Source organism: Myripristis murdjan, chromosome 18 (assembly GCF_902150065.1).
Source record: "Myripristis murdjan chromosome 18, fMyrMur1.1, whole genome shotgun sequence".
In the NCBI taxonomy this organism is placed as follows: domain Eukaryota; kingdom Metazoa; phylum Chordata; class Actinopteri; order Holocentriformes; family Holocentridae; genus Myripristis; species Myripristis murdjan.
Genome location: NC_043997.1, coordinates 6,907,010 through 6,921,997, shown reverse-complemented (window position 1 = coordinate 6,921,997; position 14,988 = coordinate 6,907,010). Strand labels below are relative to the sequence as shown.

Here is a 14,988-nt window from a genome sequence, read left to right as displayed (position 1 = left end):
CATCCCAAGGACGACGGCTGCATAAAGAAACCCAACACATACAGACCAATACCTTCTCTGGACATCCAAACACCCAATAGAACACAAACTATCAGTCATTAGAACGCGATATGAAGTGCCAATACCCCAAAAGGTCCATCGACAAAGGAAAACAACAAGTCAAAAACAAACAAAAGATACAACGAAAAACAAAACACATACAAAAACCTCAAGATAAAAACATTAGTATGGTCACATTACCAGACATAGGGGGAATAACAGAACCGATTCAATGCATCATGAGGAAATAGGCACTGCAGTCAAACCACACACAAAACTACGGCAACTTCTGGTGCACTCAAAGGATAAAATAGAACAGGACAAAAAAAAATGCAATGTCATTTAAGAAATCCCATGCAAATCCTGCAATAAATCATAAAAATCATAAAAAAAAAAAAAAAAAAAAACACAGGATGTGATGTTAAAACTGTCCATTGTGCCAATAGATGGTACTCACATGAGGTTTGCCTTGATGTTACGAGTGGCATTGGAGGTGCAACTCATACAGGGGAAGGAGACAATTTCGGGACACACCATCAGTAGGGTTGGGTATTGGTTGGGTTTTATCCGATACCGGTGCCTACTCAGTATTTTTTAAACGGTGCCGGTGCTTAAACGGTTCTCGAACTGGTACTTAAAAAAACAAAAACGCACACACTTTGTCAAAAAACAATACCCTTTTATTTCCAAGGCCAAATTGAACACTATATTAACTTAAATATTTAAACAATATAAATACAAGTAACATATGGTACTATTAAACTCGTGCCATTTGTGCGCAACCATGGAGGAGTGGGGGTTACAGTTGGTCTGCACGGCCTGGTCGGGAATGTCTCGCGGCCCGGTACCAGTCCGCAGACCGGTGTTTGGGGACCGCTGACGTAGATTATCAAACACGGTGCATTGTTTGGATTTTAAATAAACTGCATGTGTGCCAGATGTTTCATTAAATTCGACGTGTTACCTCCTTTGCATGATGTTGCTTTAAGGCATCTGTTGCATGTTGCAGAGTCTGCATCCTCCTTAGATGTGAAGTGGAGCCAAACCTTGGAACGTTTTGCCTTCGGCATCTTTATTGATCCTCTCATTATCAGTTCTGATCAACAAGTGTGCTGAGTAGTGGCACTGACGTCATGTTCAACAACCGCAAGTTGATGCCGGAACACCAGCGGCCGGCACCAAAATTTTCGTTCTTATTTGGTCTCGTTACTACCGTTTACGTCGGAACCAGTGCCCTATTGGCACCGCGTTTCGGTACCCAACCCTAATCATCAGTAGTGTGCACTTTGAATCAGGGGGTGTTTCAGCCTTTCAACACTAGACACCCTCATCAAAGGCGGCCAGCTACAGGGTGATCAAGCCTGAGCTTGTGTCCCATGCCCAATCATGAGTTTAGCCTAGATGTTTGAATGGCATATCCCCAGCGACTAAGCAAGGCAGGGGTGTCCTCTTCCCTGAGTCAAGCCTAGCGCTGACCGCATACCTTGTACCCCTCCTCCTGGAGGGTTCTGACCTGGGTTCTCAGGTGGGGCGAGGGGACGTGGATAGTGAGTGGGGTCATCTTGCTGTTCTTGGAGCCCAGCAGGGGTCCTTCTGCTTGAGCCATATCCACTGGCTGCTTCTTCGACCACTTCAGGACTGATCTAACTGTCTGCCGCAGAGCCTGTCCGTGGCTTCCTGGGTCTTTCAGCAGCCTGATGGTGGAAGAAGCCACAAATCCTCTGCATCCCACTTCAACTGGATCTACTTTCGCATTCTATCCTTGTTGTTGTGCGCCTGCTGCCAGCTCTGCGTAGCCCAGTTTCTTGCGCTCACAGGCCTCTTCAACCGCATTCTCCCACGGGACTGAGAGCTCCACAATGTACACCAACATCAGTGAAGGGGACCAGAGTACCAAGTCTGGCCCTAAGGGTGGCGGATCCAATTTCAGGTGGAAAGATTAGTTGCTGGCCGATATCCACCAGCATCTTCCAGTCCCGGACCACGGCCCACTGTCCAGTTTTTGGCTTAGTAGTAGGATGTATTGGGGAGACAGGCAGATCATTCATCACAAGAAGGAAAGAGCATCAGAGGGAATGTGAAAAGGAAACAGTAACACGCCTCACAAGAACACAAAAGCACAAAGCAGAACAAGAAAAGCTACAATCTGCAATATCAGACCACTGCCAGAGAAATAATCACGTCATGAACTGGGAACAAGCAAGAGTCATCGGATCAGAGGAAAACAGATACAAGCACTGGATCAAGGAAAGAAACAAGAAACAAAAAAACGTCTTTTTAGCGAAGACATGATAAATGTGTTAGAACCATAAGTTAAAGCAAGGTAACATAAGGAAAAAAAGCAAATGACATTAAGGCAAGATAAGTTAATATAAGGAGAGGCAAAATGAAGATGAGGTAAGTCAAGAAAGTTAAGTTGTTAAATGAGGTTAAGGTAAATTAAAGTGAACTAAAAGGCAAAGGGAGTTAATTTGTACAGCACATTTCAATCAGAAGGAAATTCAAAGTGCTTTCTGTGAGGCACAAAAGGCCTTTATTCAGAAATATGAAGGCAGAATAAGAAGAATAATAAGAAAAAGAAGAACAGAGGATTAATGTAGAAAAATAAAAAAAATAAAAGAATAATAAAAGAAAGAAATATAAATAAATAAAAATAAAATAAATTTAAAAAATAATATCAAAAAATAAAAATAAGAGTGTATAAAACATAAATAGCATAAAAATAATAAGAATAAAATAAAAACAATGGAGAACATAAACATTCTCCAATCTAAAAAAAATATTAAATGAAGGAGTCTGGGCTGTCAGTCTGAACACATGTAACATAAAAGCTAAACAGAAGAATAAAGGGAATGAAACAGGCGAACAAAAGGAAAAATCAGCCTGTAAACAGTTGACGCAGCGGCACACGTCGCACTACTGGACCCGTTTTCTCCTTTCTGGGTTTGTGTTTCTTTTTCCTGGCCAAACAACAACAACAACATGACATCATCGTGAGACATTTCCACTGCGGCGACAGTCCAGCTGAATGCAACACGTCGCTGCTTCGTGTTGCCTTCACTTGCCTGGTTTGAAACAATGTGCTTTTGAACTTTGTGTCCGTAACGAAACAATAGAAAATGACCCACAACCAGGCTGTTTCAAGTCATGCTGGAAGTTATAAAGTAATTATTTCTTTACATACAGTGCCTGTACACAAGGTCACTCACACACACACACACACACACATTCTCTCACACACATACACACACACACAGCAGTCAGTTATATTCAATACTGCAGCTCCCTGTTGATCCACAGTTTTCAGACTGACACACCTAGATATTAAAGTTGCAAGTGATAACAAACACACACACTCTCCCTCACACACACACACACACACACACACACACACACACACACACACACATGCACACACAAACACTGACTTCATTCTCTCTCCCACTCATTCCATCTGTGTGGAAAGAAATCGAGAGAGAGAGAGAGAGAGAGAGAGAGTTGGACAGGGTTTTTGAATTTGAGCTGGTCTGAATCATCTTGGCCTCCAGTTGTTTCAAACTCTCTTTGTCTATGTGTGTGTGTGTGTGTGTGTGTGTTTGTAATATATCAAATGTGCAAGGAACTGATCTCAAGCTGCTCTCTGACTGCTCACCTAATCTCTGTCAGCCCATAAATATGATTCAGATGAGTAATAAAAATCTCTTTACTTGACACTTATTTACTTAAACCCCGCGGGCTCCCTGTGGAGCAGAGGTCGTCCACAATGCTTTGTTTGACATCAGCTCCTTAAAGTTTTCTGTTTCAGCAAAAGTTGGCTTTCCATTCTCTTCCTTCCCATCGAGGAAGTCATGCACTGCAAAAAAATCGACGTCTTATCAAGTCACTTTCGCTGTTGAAATCCTGTTTTTATTCAAACGAGGTACAGAAATCCACCAGTGGGATGAGATAATCCCACTTGCTTCCGGTTCAGTCTCATTTGTTTCAGTAGTGTTTTCCTGGGAACAAGTATGAATCTGTTGAAACGAGGCAGAATAATGCAGATCAGCCACTAGGATCAAGAAAATGATCCTTGATTCAAGAAAAATTACGGAAACAAGTCAATCAGCATCGGAAACAAGTGGGATTATCTCTTCCAACGAGGAGATTTTTTACCTTCTTTTTGAAGAAAAACAAGATTTGAACGCTCAAGATCAGACTAAACGTTATTGAGATGAAGCGTTTTTGCAGTGCATTCACTGTCAGAAGTAAAACAGGGTTCAGGTTTCTGTTTTGGTAGGAAACGTGGCTTTTCCTCCAGATCCACATTAATTGTGAGGCCTGTGGTGAGCTCACTAAGAGAGTTTTCTTTAAGCAAAAAAAGCGCAAGTCGGTGCCAAATCCCCGTCTCATGCTCCCTGCGGATGCTTTGAGCTCGGAGGAAGGAGAACGGCATGACAGAGCGGATAAATCCCCGTTCGTACATTAAGATTTTAAATCCGAATGTAGGAGGAAACCAGTATGCAACTACCCATCATTCCAACTTATTAAGCACATATTCTGTGTGTGAACATTTATTTATCACCTACCCAAACACAAGTTATAAGGCACTGCACTTCAAAATAAAACGCAATAATGCAACACAGAAGGCACATAAAAACAGACAGGAGGAATAATTTACCTTAAATAACAACAATTTTACATTTCCCAATCGCCCAATAGTTTCACAAAAAGTGGTTTATTTATTATTAGCATTATTCATGAAAAACAAAAGTAACTTTACAATGCAAATTATTCATGAAAAACAAAGGTAACTTTACAATGCAAATCAATAGAGCATATAGCAATTCCTGCTTTGCTTTGATAGGTTTTTCAGATACAGCGGTCTCATTTTTGGAGGAAAGGAACAACAAAGGGGAAAAAGCAGTTAGTCAGTTCAAAGTGAAAACAGAGCCTCCTCATTCTCAACAGTTGTATTCAATTTATTTACACTCAACCTTCATTACATTGGACGTTCCACTGAGATAAAGAGGAAACGCTAAACCAGAACCACTTGAAGGAGCAACAGGCTGGAGAGGGTTTTTTTTTTTTTTTTTTTTCTTTCTTCTATTTTAATCTCTGGTTGAGGCATTTTACAGAAACTCCACTGACTGAACTGCAGATTAAACTGACCCTGATCAGCCAGACCCTTGACCTCAGTGACCTCTTGGCCCCGGAGTCCAGCATCTGAATATCACTGTTGTGCTGCCATCTACTGGATGTTACCGAGTATTGCTAGAGTCTTGCCACATATCCGTTTTTGAATGAAACTATCTAATATAAACCTCATTCAGGATGTGAAAGCGTCAGTTTTTCCACCACACATCCTTTAGAAAGTGCTATCAATTTTTCTACGTATGTGATAGTCCATGCTACTCATTTTAAACCGGGAATATTTTGAGATTAGATTCCTCAGATGGATTAAACATAAGACATTATTGTGGTCATGCATTTATCATCAGATTAAGAACAAAGCCGACACATTTCAATGACAATTTCATGGCATTGTCGCTCATTGGCTGGAGGGAATGTGTGTGTACGAGTGTGTGTATGTGTGTGTGCATGCGATTACGCAATGTGTGCTTTATTTTAATGACTAATCTATTGACATCTAATGGCTGTGTGTAACACTCAGTTCTGGCAGGCCAATTGTGGCATTTTGCAGTCTTTAATTGTGAATTGTCCCATCCATTTGTTACTGTCAATCAAGCAAGCTAACAATAAATAAAAACACAACATTAAATAAAAACAAGGCAGAAGTTCAAACTATGATGTCTAGCGGGCTAACGAAGCTGAAATGTTGCTGGTGTGTTTAGCCGTCCAGGTCTCGTTGTTATGAGCGCAGGGTCTTCAAGGTCAATAAAATCGTTTCAGAATTCATGTTTTGTTCCAAATTACTGCTTTGTCTCATAAGCAGCTGTGTAATAAGTTGGGCAGAGAGATATTATCACAAAATAAACCAGCAGGGTGATCCTGTATCCCCCTCTTGTTTCATAATGAGATAATGAATTGCTGCCAGTACATTATCCTCTAGTGCAGAGTACACATGTGGTGTGTTTGTATTCAATTGTACGTGTGTGTGTGTGTGTGTGTGTGTGTGAGAGAGAGAGTGTGTACCAGGTATTACTAATGTTGTGGGGACTTGCCTCCCTAATTTGGACAAAAAGCAAGTCCCCTTAGTGAAAATCATTAATTTTAGGGTAAAGACTTGATTTAAAGGTAAGTTAAGTTTAGGGTTAGGTTAAGGTTAAGGTTAAGGTTAGGGTTTGGTTAACGATAGGGTTTGGTTAACGTTTGGGTTAGGGTTAGGGTTTGGTTAATGGTAGGGTTTGTTTAACAGTTGGGTTAAGGTTAGGGTTAGGTTAACGTTAGGGTTAGGGTTTGGTTAACATAAGGTTTAGGATTAGGGTTTGGTTAACAGTTGGGTTAAGGTTAGGGTTAGGTTAACGTTAGGGTTAGGGTTTGGTTAACGTTTGGGTTAGGGTTTGGTTAACTATAGGGTTTGGTTAACGGTTGGGTTAGGGTTAGGGTTTGGTTAACGGTTGGGTTAAGGTTAGGGTTAGGTTAACGTTTGGGTTAGGGTTTGGTTAACTATAGGGTTTGGTTAACGGTTGGGTTAGGGTTAGGGTTTGGTTAACGTTTGGGTTAGGGTTTGGTTAATGATAGGGTTTGGTTAACGGTTGGGTTAAGGTTAGGGTTAGGTTAACGTTAGGGTTAGGGTTTGGTTAACGTAAGGTTTAGGATTAGGGTTTGGTTAACATTTGGGTTAGGATTAGGATTAGGCGGGTGGTGGTTAGGGTAAGTCTCCAGAAAATGAAAGCAAGTCAATGTAATGTGTGTGTGTGTGTGTGTGTGTGTGTGTGTTTCAGAAGCCACTTGTCGCTGACCAATAACTACCAATCATTTCATATTTTAAATACAGTTATTAGCTTTCAATTGTGGTTTGTGAGACTTGAGTGGACGCCAGTTATCATTAGAAAAAGTTACCCAGTTATCCAATTATCAACCAAAAAAAAAGACAAAATCTACACTGCTAAATTTAAATCAGACAAGGAAGTATGGATCCAAAATATATATATACATATATATATATATATATATATATATATATAAAATAATGCTGTTTAACTTTTGTTTAACCTGGCAGATCATTTTTTTGTGTGTGTGTCTCTATCTCAGCCTTCAAAAATACGATCACAGCGATGAAACTCTAGACCGCCGTCTGAATTTCACTCAGGGAGCAAGTGAGGATTGTTTGGGCCAGTCGGTGAGCTAGCAGATGAATGTCATCATCATCATCATCATCATCATCATCGTCCTCTATCAGCTCTGTGTTTCTAGCTCTTAACATCAAAGGGTAGTGAGTGATGACCCAGCCTATAATATCTCCAGAAAGTGCGTCCGCATAGGCCGCCATTTTGGCCATATCTGGGGGTTCCAATTCGTCATTTCCGCCTCCGTAACTGTCCACTACTCTCGCTAATTCTTCTCTCCACACCTCCTCCTCTTCCTCAGAGTACTCTGTGGACAGAGAGCGCATCAGATGCTCCATCAGCTCCACCCGGGGGTCGACGGCGGCTGCGGTGTGGTGCCCTCCCGCCACCTTGGTTTCATTTTCTTTATCCTGCGGCGTTGGAGGAGGAGGGGAGGGCAGGAACTCCTTGGCGAGGCCTCCTTTCAGCTTCCTGGCGAAACTGTCCCGGCTCCTGATGAGCTCAGGGAGCAGGGGGGTGGTGGGCGGGGCGTCGGGATAGTCGAGGGATCCCATAATGGGAAGCCCTGACTGGGACAGAGGCGGGTGACAGGGCTGGGTGCATCTGGAGGTCTGGAAGGCGGAGGAACTGGAAGCGGCGTTGATGCTTGATAAGCGTGAGAAAGATGTTTCTCTGGTACCATCTGAGTCGATGTCCATGTCCAAAGAAGTGCCTCTTGCTTTTTCCCTCGTGGATGCATTCAGGGAAGACGGTTTTCCAGCTTGCCCGCGCTCTGTTTTCACCCCAGCCTCGCCTTGCACGTGCTGGGAAGACGGCGGATAACTTGACCTTTGGAAATTCCCTCGGAGGTTCACAGTCTGACCTCGACATGCTTCCCTCAGAGCTGCTTCCATCACTGCCGAGCTTAATTCTTCAGCTAACATTTCCTGGTCGTGATTATAACTGGATGTACGACAGTCCGCCTCGGGCTCTGGGCTTGGCAGCTGGCTTGTAAATGAGCAGATTATGTTGTTAGCCATATTAAGGGCGAAATTGTGAAGAGCCTCAGCGTTTGGATGACCGAATGTTTCTATTGCTGTAGGAACGCCAGGAACGTTTTCTGGACTGGGTTCTGGCACCATCTGGTCTCTGTTCACTGCCTCCATTGGATCCTGTGTGGAAAACAAACAATCTCAATAAGCTACGGCCCTGTTCGCATTAAACATGAATCAAGTTGTTGCTTTTCAGTTCATTGCTTAATCCTGTCAAGTTCACGCAATTCTTAATGAGAGCATCCACAGGTAGAACCGAGACCTGCTGGAACCAGGTACAGAAACAGTTGACTTTAGTTTCTATGCAGATGAGACCGGCTGTGAGAGTGTACGGATGGGAACTGGACGATGTGCCGTAATAAAACTGTGCAACTCTCCCTTACTCCTCACCGATTGAAGACCAGATCCTCCAATGTGAGAGCGTTCAAAGGGAGAAGTTAAGTCATGTCAGCTAACATTTGATTGATTAAGAGAGACTGATGACAGGAATAGATGGGAACAGCTTCTGACCCACTAGAAGGTGCAGCAGGGACTTACAAACCCAAACCTGTTTGGGGGATTATGACCAATAATGTCCATTCAGTGATGTGACAACATTTGAATCAGGTGGTTAATCAAAAATCAGAAAATATCAAAGACTCCAAAAGTTTGTCCTTGCATTCGCTGCCCTAGAATACGCAAAACCACAAGTCTTCTCCAACGTTTGACAGGCAGATCAAGACACATCATAACAGTGTTGAAAATCCAGGAGCGAGTCCTGACGAGGAGCCACAGTCATCGACACATATTGACTTTTTTAATGGACACAGGGCATGAGTGACTCTAGTAAATACCATGAGCAGCATTTTTCGATTTTTCTTTAAGGCTCCTGTCATAGCTGCTTGGGACTGTTGTATCGTTTTGTTTATTTCGCTCTAATTTTTGGGGATTTTCTCAATCAGAACCCTAAGATAAATTTCGCCAAAACATTACACACTATTGGTTTGAAGCATTCTTGCTCTTTAGTTGCCTCTGATGAGGCGTTCAGGGAGTGTTGGGCACTTCAACGGGCTGTCAAGTCCCGTTCCCATCCATACTCACACAGCCAGGCTCATCTGCATGGAAACTAGAGTCACTTTGATGATTGACTTACCCGCACTGAGACAAGATGTTTGATACCATTTTCACCTCTCTAGCGGTTCAGTTCCTATGGGTAGCATTTCATGTTCGCTTAGCATAAAGACTAAAGTCATAACTCCCATAACGTCACAACTAGACGTGTATTTCAAATCCACATGATCCTCTGTGTTAGTAAGATAGCTTCAGGGTTGCTGTAAGGTTTATTTTTTCAATCTGATGGAGCCAGGCCTACAACTCCCATAGACTTCAAGTCTTTCAAGCACAAAATGCCTCAAATCTACTCACAGCAACTAAGAACATTTTGAAGGTCTGGATGGGACGCAGGTGCAAAAGGGTGCAAATTCGACTTGAGTCCTGCACAAGTTGTTCCCCTTTTTTTTATTAGAATATCTTAATTTATAACCAGACCAGACCTCAAGCTTTCTCCTACATAGCTTTTGTGGTTGTTCCCTGCCTTGCAAAAATGTTGCACATTCCCGGCCTGTTTCTGATTAGACAGGCCGTCGAAGCAGAAAAGGTGAGGACTAAAGAAGCCGAGGCGTACAAGAGACAGCGAGACTGAGAAAGTGAAATCAAGTAAGAGGTAAAAAAAGAGAGAGAGAGAGAGAGAGAGAGAGAGAGAGAGAGAGAGCAAGAAAACAGTGGGGGAAGCAGAGGGAACAGAAAGTCCCCTCTGCAGCCTCACACAACAGAGATGGAGAGGGAGATTGTGGTCTCAGCCCTCAGCCAGTCACCATATGAGCTGTCAGAGAGCCAGGATGTGGTTTATGTGACAAGCAGGAAGTCCTAGATGAGGGGGAAAAAACGGTGCAGATCTCCATTAGAGAAACGTGTAGTTTTTTTTAAAACTCTAAAACAAAAGGCCTTAAGCTGTTATATTTGGGTTAGAGCACACACTGTTTGGCCAAAACGCCTCACTCTTCTGAAATTTATGGGGTGAGAGTTCTGCTCACTTGGAACGGCGAGCTGGCAACGCGCAAATGGAGCAAATGGAGCATTACATGCAAAGCAATACACTGATTATTGCTGATGCGTTAATGAAATGAGACAATCCACTTGAATCTATCCATTTGAATATAATAAAATAAGGCTTTAGATGGCATGCGAGCTGGAAAGGGTTTTTATTTCTCGGGGCTTGATTCAACAAACAGGGGAGTCATGCTTGGCTTTAACAGCTGGGTGAAAGGTCGGCATGATAACGGTGTTCTGCACACGGCTGATAATTAGGACTGACAAGAACACACACACACACACATTGTGGCGTGAATATAAGCAAGCAAGCAAGCACACAAACTCACAATCCAGCAAATCTAGATGTTTCTGATTGGAGCTGCTCAATGGTGTGTGTGTGTGTGCTTGCACGCATTCACTAACACAGCCATCACTACTAATCCCGAGAACATGATTCATGAACTTTTGGGTAAAAACGGTTCAAGGAATAAACAATTTGAGTAAAACATCCCTTTTTCCGACTTCCCCAGACTGAGACGAGATGTTTGACACCATTTCCACCTCTGTACGTTCCTGTGGGTAGCATTTCGTGTTAGCTTAGCATAAAGACTTGAAGTCTATGGGAGTCGTTAGCCTGGCTCCGTCAAAGTGAAAAAATAAACTTCACAGCATCTTCAAAGCTGTCTTATTTCCACAGTGGATCATGGGGATTTGAAATACATATCTTGGAACGGACCTATGGAAAAGAAGTAAATTTGTGCCGCTACCTTCACTGGTGTGCAGATCGAATGATGAATACGTTCAGTGGTTTCAGTTCCACCATCAAACTTCACCTGAAACGACAATTTAAAAAAAAAAAAAAAAAAAAAAAATTTAAATCCACAACATGTATTTCAAACACACGATACCCTGCATAAATAAAACATCTTCTTTGCGGTAAGGTTTAGCTTTTTGCAATTTGATGGAGCTAGGCTAACGACTCCCATAGACTTCCAGTCTTTATGCTAAGCTAACATGAAATGCTACCCATAGGAACTGAACCACTGGACGTACGGAGGAGAAACAAACATCTTGTCTCAGTCTGGGGAAGGGTCAACACTGAATTTTTCATAGTGGTTTTTACTTTTGGTCAAATCTGTTGTTAAATAAATTTGATGCAGAGAAAGGGGAATTGAATCGGAGGTGCGATGTGCTAATCTTAAAACTTTGCGCTAACCGATGCTATTTCTACTGTTAAAATTTGCCTTTTCAAGGTCGCACAAATGGATTTAAATTTTCAAACCAACAGAAGTGGTAGTGCTAAAGCAGACATTGTGTATTAATGTTATCGATTGTGCTGTTAAATTGCAGAATATTTGGGTCATTTTGTGCTTATTAATGCTGCAGCTGCCGGATGAGCCTTATCTGAGAAACCCCAACGTAAAAAAACAAGGGAAATTGGAAGAAACCATAAGAAAATATTGGGGAATTATCTCCAGGAGCCTTTCTTTAAAACTTCCCCAAAGCTATTACTGGGTAAGTTACTGAGATCCATCAGATCTGTCGTTCACGGCTGCCATGAAATCGAAGTGATGGTCTGTTGTTTTAAATCGTCTCTCTCCCTCTCTCCGGGGCGAACTGATGGATGTGATAAATTTAATAAGCATTCTTCTGGACGATAACGACGTGCGTCAGGTTACGGCTCGGAGGCGTAACGCGATCCATGTGTGCGTGGATCGTGCCGGCGTCCTTCCCCGAGACGCCCTCGCGCATAAAAAACCGTCTTTCTTTCTATCAGCGGCGGCGGCGGAGGTGTTCGCCTCCACGAATGCCTTCAGTGTCTCGGCACGCATTACAAAGTTTATATGCACTGTTGTCCTGCTATTATCCGACGCAGGAGTTGCAGAATGAAGCACAGATGTGGAACAAATTACCCTCAAAACAAAGAATGTGCTCTCTTGGCAGTCCGCTGTGGACATCCAGGCAGACGAAGCGAGCGGAACCAATATTTGGGAGATGAGGACGCCTCTGCTTTGCTTTATTCCCGGGTGTCTTTTTCCCAGGTCACGTTACCCCCCCCGCCCCGCTTAAATAAAGTTTGTTGCCCAACTCGATACCACCGGCGGCAGGCAGCTCTCGCTTTCAACCACGTCGACTTCCTCTAACGTCCCTGCCAAGTTTCTGCGTTCGACGAAAATAAACCGCCGCTATAAACCAATAACGCTTTTTATTAAAACTTGGCCGTGTGAGAAATGAAAAGAGACGCGATCAGACGCCTCGATTCAGACTAAGCCCTCGGGTGTTTTTTGGCTTTCTGTCCGATCGATAGACCCAGGCGTTCGTTATCAGCGCTCTGCCTTCAGTTTGTGATCTTTATAGGTGGTTAAAGGGCTCTAAATAAACCTGAACCTCGCAATCCCCAGATGGATTTGCTTCACATTCTTTTCACGGGGAATACTTGGGACGTTTTAAGCCACATGGAAGCCTCCAGTTATCATTAGGAAAATAAACACAGCACAATGACCCTCTTCATATGACACAAAGCTTCAAGAGAAAGGTCGAGAAAGAGCGGAGAGAGAGAGAGAGATGAGAACAGAAGAAAAAAATAAGAAAATGTACTGTGCAAAATTAGAGCAGAGAAGGAAATCAAAAAAAAAAAATGCATGTCCAGCAAACAAGCCGTTTAACCTTTATTTGACCCGGCAGATCAGTGAATTTTAAAAGACTGTGAGGCCTGGCGAGAGGTGCAAGGCTTCTCCAGCGGTGAGTGAGGTCGAGATTCAAATAAAACGCGAGAAAATGCACCAAATATATGAAAACGCAGGAAATATCAGACGTACACGGACTTTAGTTGTACTCACCGGTTGCCAACAGAGGACAGTTTGCTCTTTGCTGCCAGCGATGCAAATGAATTTACAAGGAAATGGGTTGACAAGTGAAACACAAAGCATACTTCCTGTGTGTGTGTGTGTGTGTGTGTGTGTGTGTGTGTGAGAGAGAGAAAGTTAGAGAGAGGGAGTGTGTGTGTGTGTGTGTGCATTTTTGAATGTGTCTATCTTAGTCATACGTATAGCATCTGCATCATGACAAATGCGCCACATCAGCGTAGATTTATACAAAACGACGTCTCCGTGTTTTCCTCTTTTTTTTTTTTCCTCTTCCTTTGAGGCTTCGAGGTCAAACTCAAGACTGGATGAAGAGTCACGAGAAGAGGAAGAGGAGGAGGAGGAAAGTTGGAAGAGGATGCGGAGGAGGTAAAGTGTCACAGATGCAGAGCAGACCGGGGCTGAGGAGCATTTTCCTGCAAAAGAGGCCTGCAGTGTTAAAATCTTGCTTTTCTTCGATGTTAATCCCACTTGCTTTTAATGCAGCTTCACTTTTTTCAACATTTTTTCCTGTATAAATGTGTTGAAACACGACAAAATAAGGCGGATCAGAGCATTAGGATCGACAAAATGACTCCTGATTCAAGAAAATCGTGGAGACAAGTCGATTAGTATTGAAACCAAGTGGGATTATCTCATCCCACGGGCAGATTTTTCACCTTCTTTGAAGAAAAACAAGATTTGAACACTGAAGATGAAGAGAATGGTTTGTTTTGCCTCACGTTGGCGCCCGGTCGGTGGGGTTTACCTCACAGGATATTGAAGTTAGTGTCAGAAAGTGTAAAAAAAATAAGCGCCAATCAGTGTCATTTTAACTTTCTTTGATTCACAGCTCACCTGACGCTCAATTTGGGGTTCAACCCCACCCATCTGGTATTCCAAGGAGGTTAAAACAAACATATAAAGACTTATTAGCTGTTTGACCCAGGTCTGATGGCGACACAGGCGAATCTGGAACAAACTGTTCTCATTATGAGGACGTTTTTCTTTTTTTTTTTTTTTTTTTTTTAATTCTTGGACGAGGACAGCGGGGAGGGGAGATAAAATAAAAGCAGTGTTGTGAGATGATATCTCTCCCAAGACTTCATTAGAGAGCGGGCCCGCGCCGCCTGGACCGTCACTCTATCCTGTTCAAATAAAGTTGAATGGGCGAGCTGAAACTTTTAAATGGATCACGCCCAGAGAGCTTGTCTGTTTTCCTATGCTGAGCGCGCTCTCTGTGCCACATGCTGACGTGAAACGAAACCCGAGGGGAGTTTGTTCATCTTGGAGGGCTCGGCGGCGGCGGCGTATCGAGGGAGATCTGCGCCGATCACCCGCCAAAGGGTGGGTTCAGAAAAAAAAAAGAAAAAAAAAGACATCGCCCTGTCTGGCGTATTCACAGATAACATTCTCCAAGTCCTAATATGATTTAAATGAGCTCAGTTGAAAGACATTTCTGCCTCCTAACATGGATGAGAAATTCTTCGTGAACTTGATTATCATAATTCAGACCAGAATCAAAGACGGCTCCTCCCAAAGTGCTGGCAGCCGGCTTGATATTAGCTGCCAGCGTGCCGCGATGTTTATTTTATTTATATTCGTCCTGATGGATGCATAAAATATTAAATGAGCATTCTTTATGACTGCACATTGTTCACATTTTTCGGCACTAATGGGGCATCGTTGGCCCGGACCGGCCTAATGAATACATCATGAGGAGGATTTGATCTCCGGGTCAGGGAGTTCATGTCTTACATGATCTGTAAATTAGAT

General features: G+C 42.9%; 1 protein-coding gene across 1 annotated transcript; it reads right to left on the bottom strand.

The window, feature by feature from the left end:
• Positions 1-7,218: 7,218 nt before the first annotated feature.
• LOC115376608 (uncharacterized) lies at positions 7,219-13,234 on the bottom strand. The gene is made up of 3 exons (XM_030076307.1): positions 13,210-13,234; positions 11,137-11,202; positions 7,219-8,419 (listed from the first exon to the last, which is right to left on the bottom strand). The coding sequence occupies exon 3, from the start codon at positions 8,411-8,413 to the stop codon at positions 7,265-7,267; it is 1,149 nt and encodes a 382-aa protein (XP_029932167.1). The 5' UTR covers positions 8,414-8,419; positions 11,137-11,202; positions 13,210-13,234; the 3' UTR covers positions 7,219-7,264.
• Positions 13,235-14,988: the final 1,754 nt, after the last annotated feature.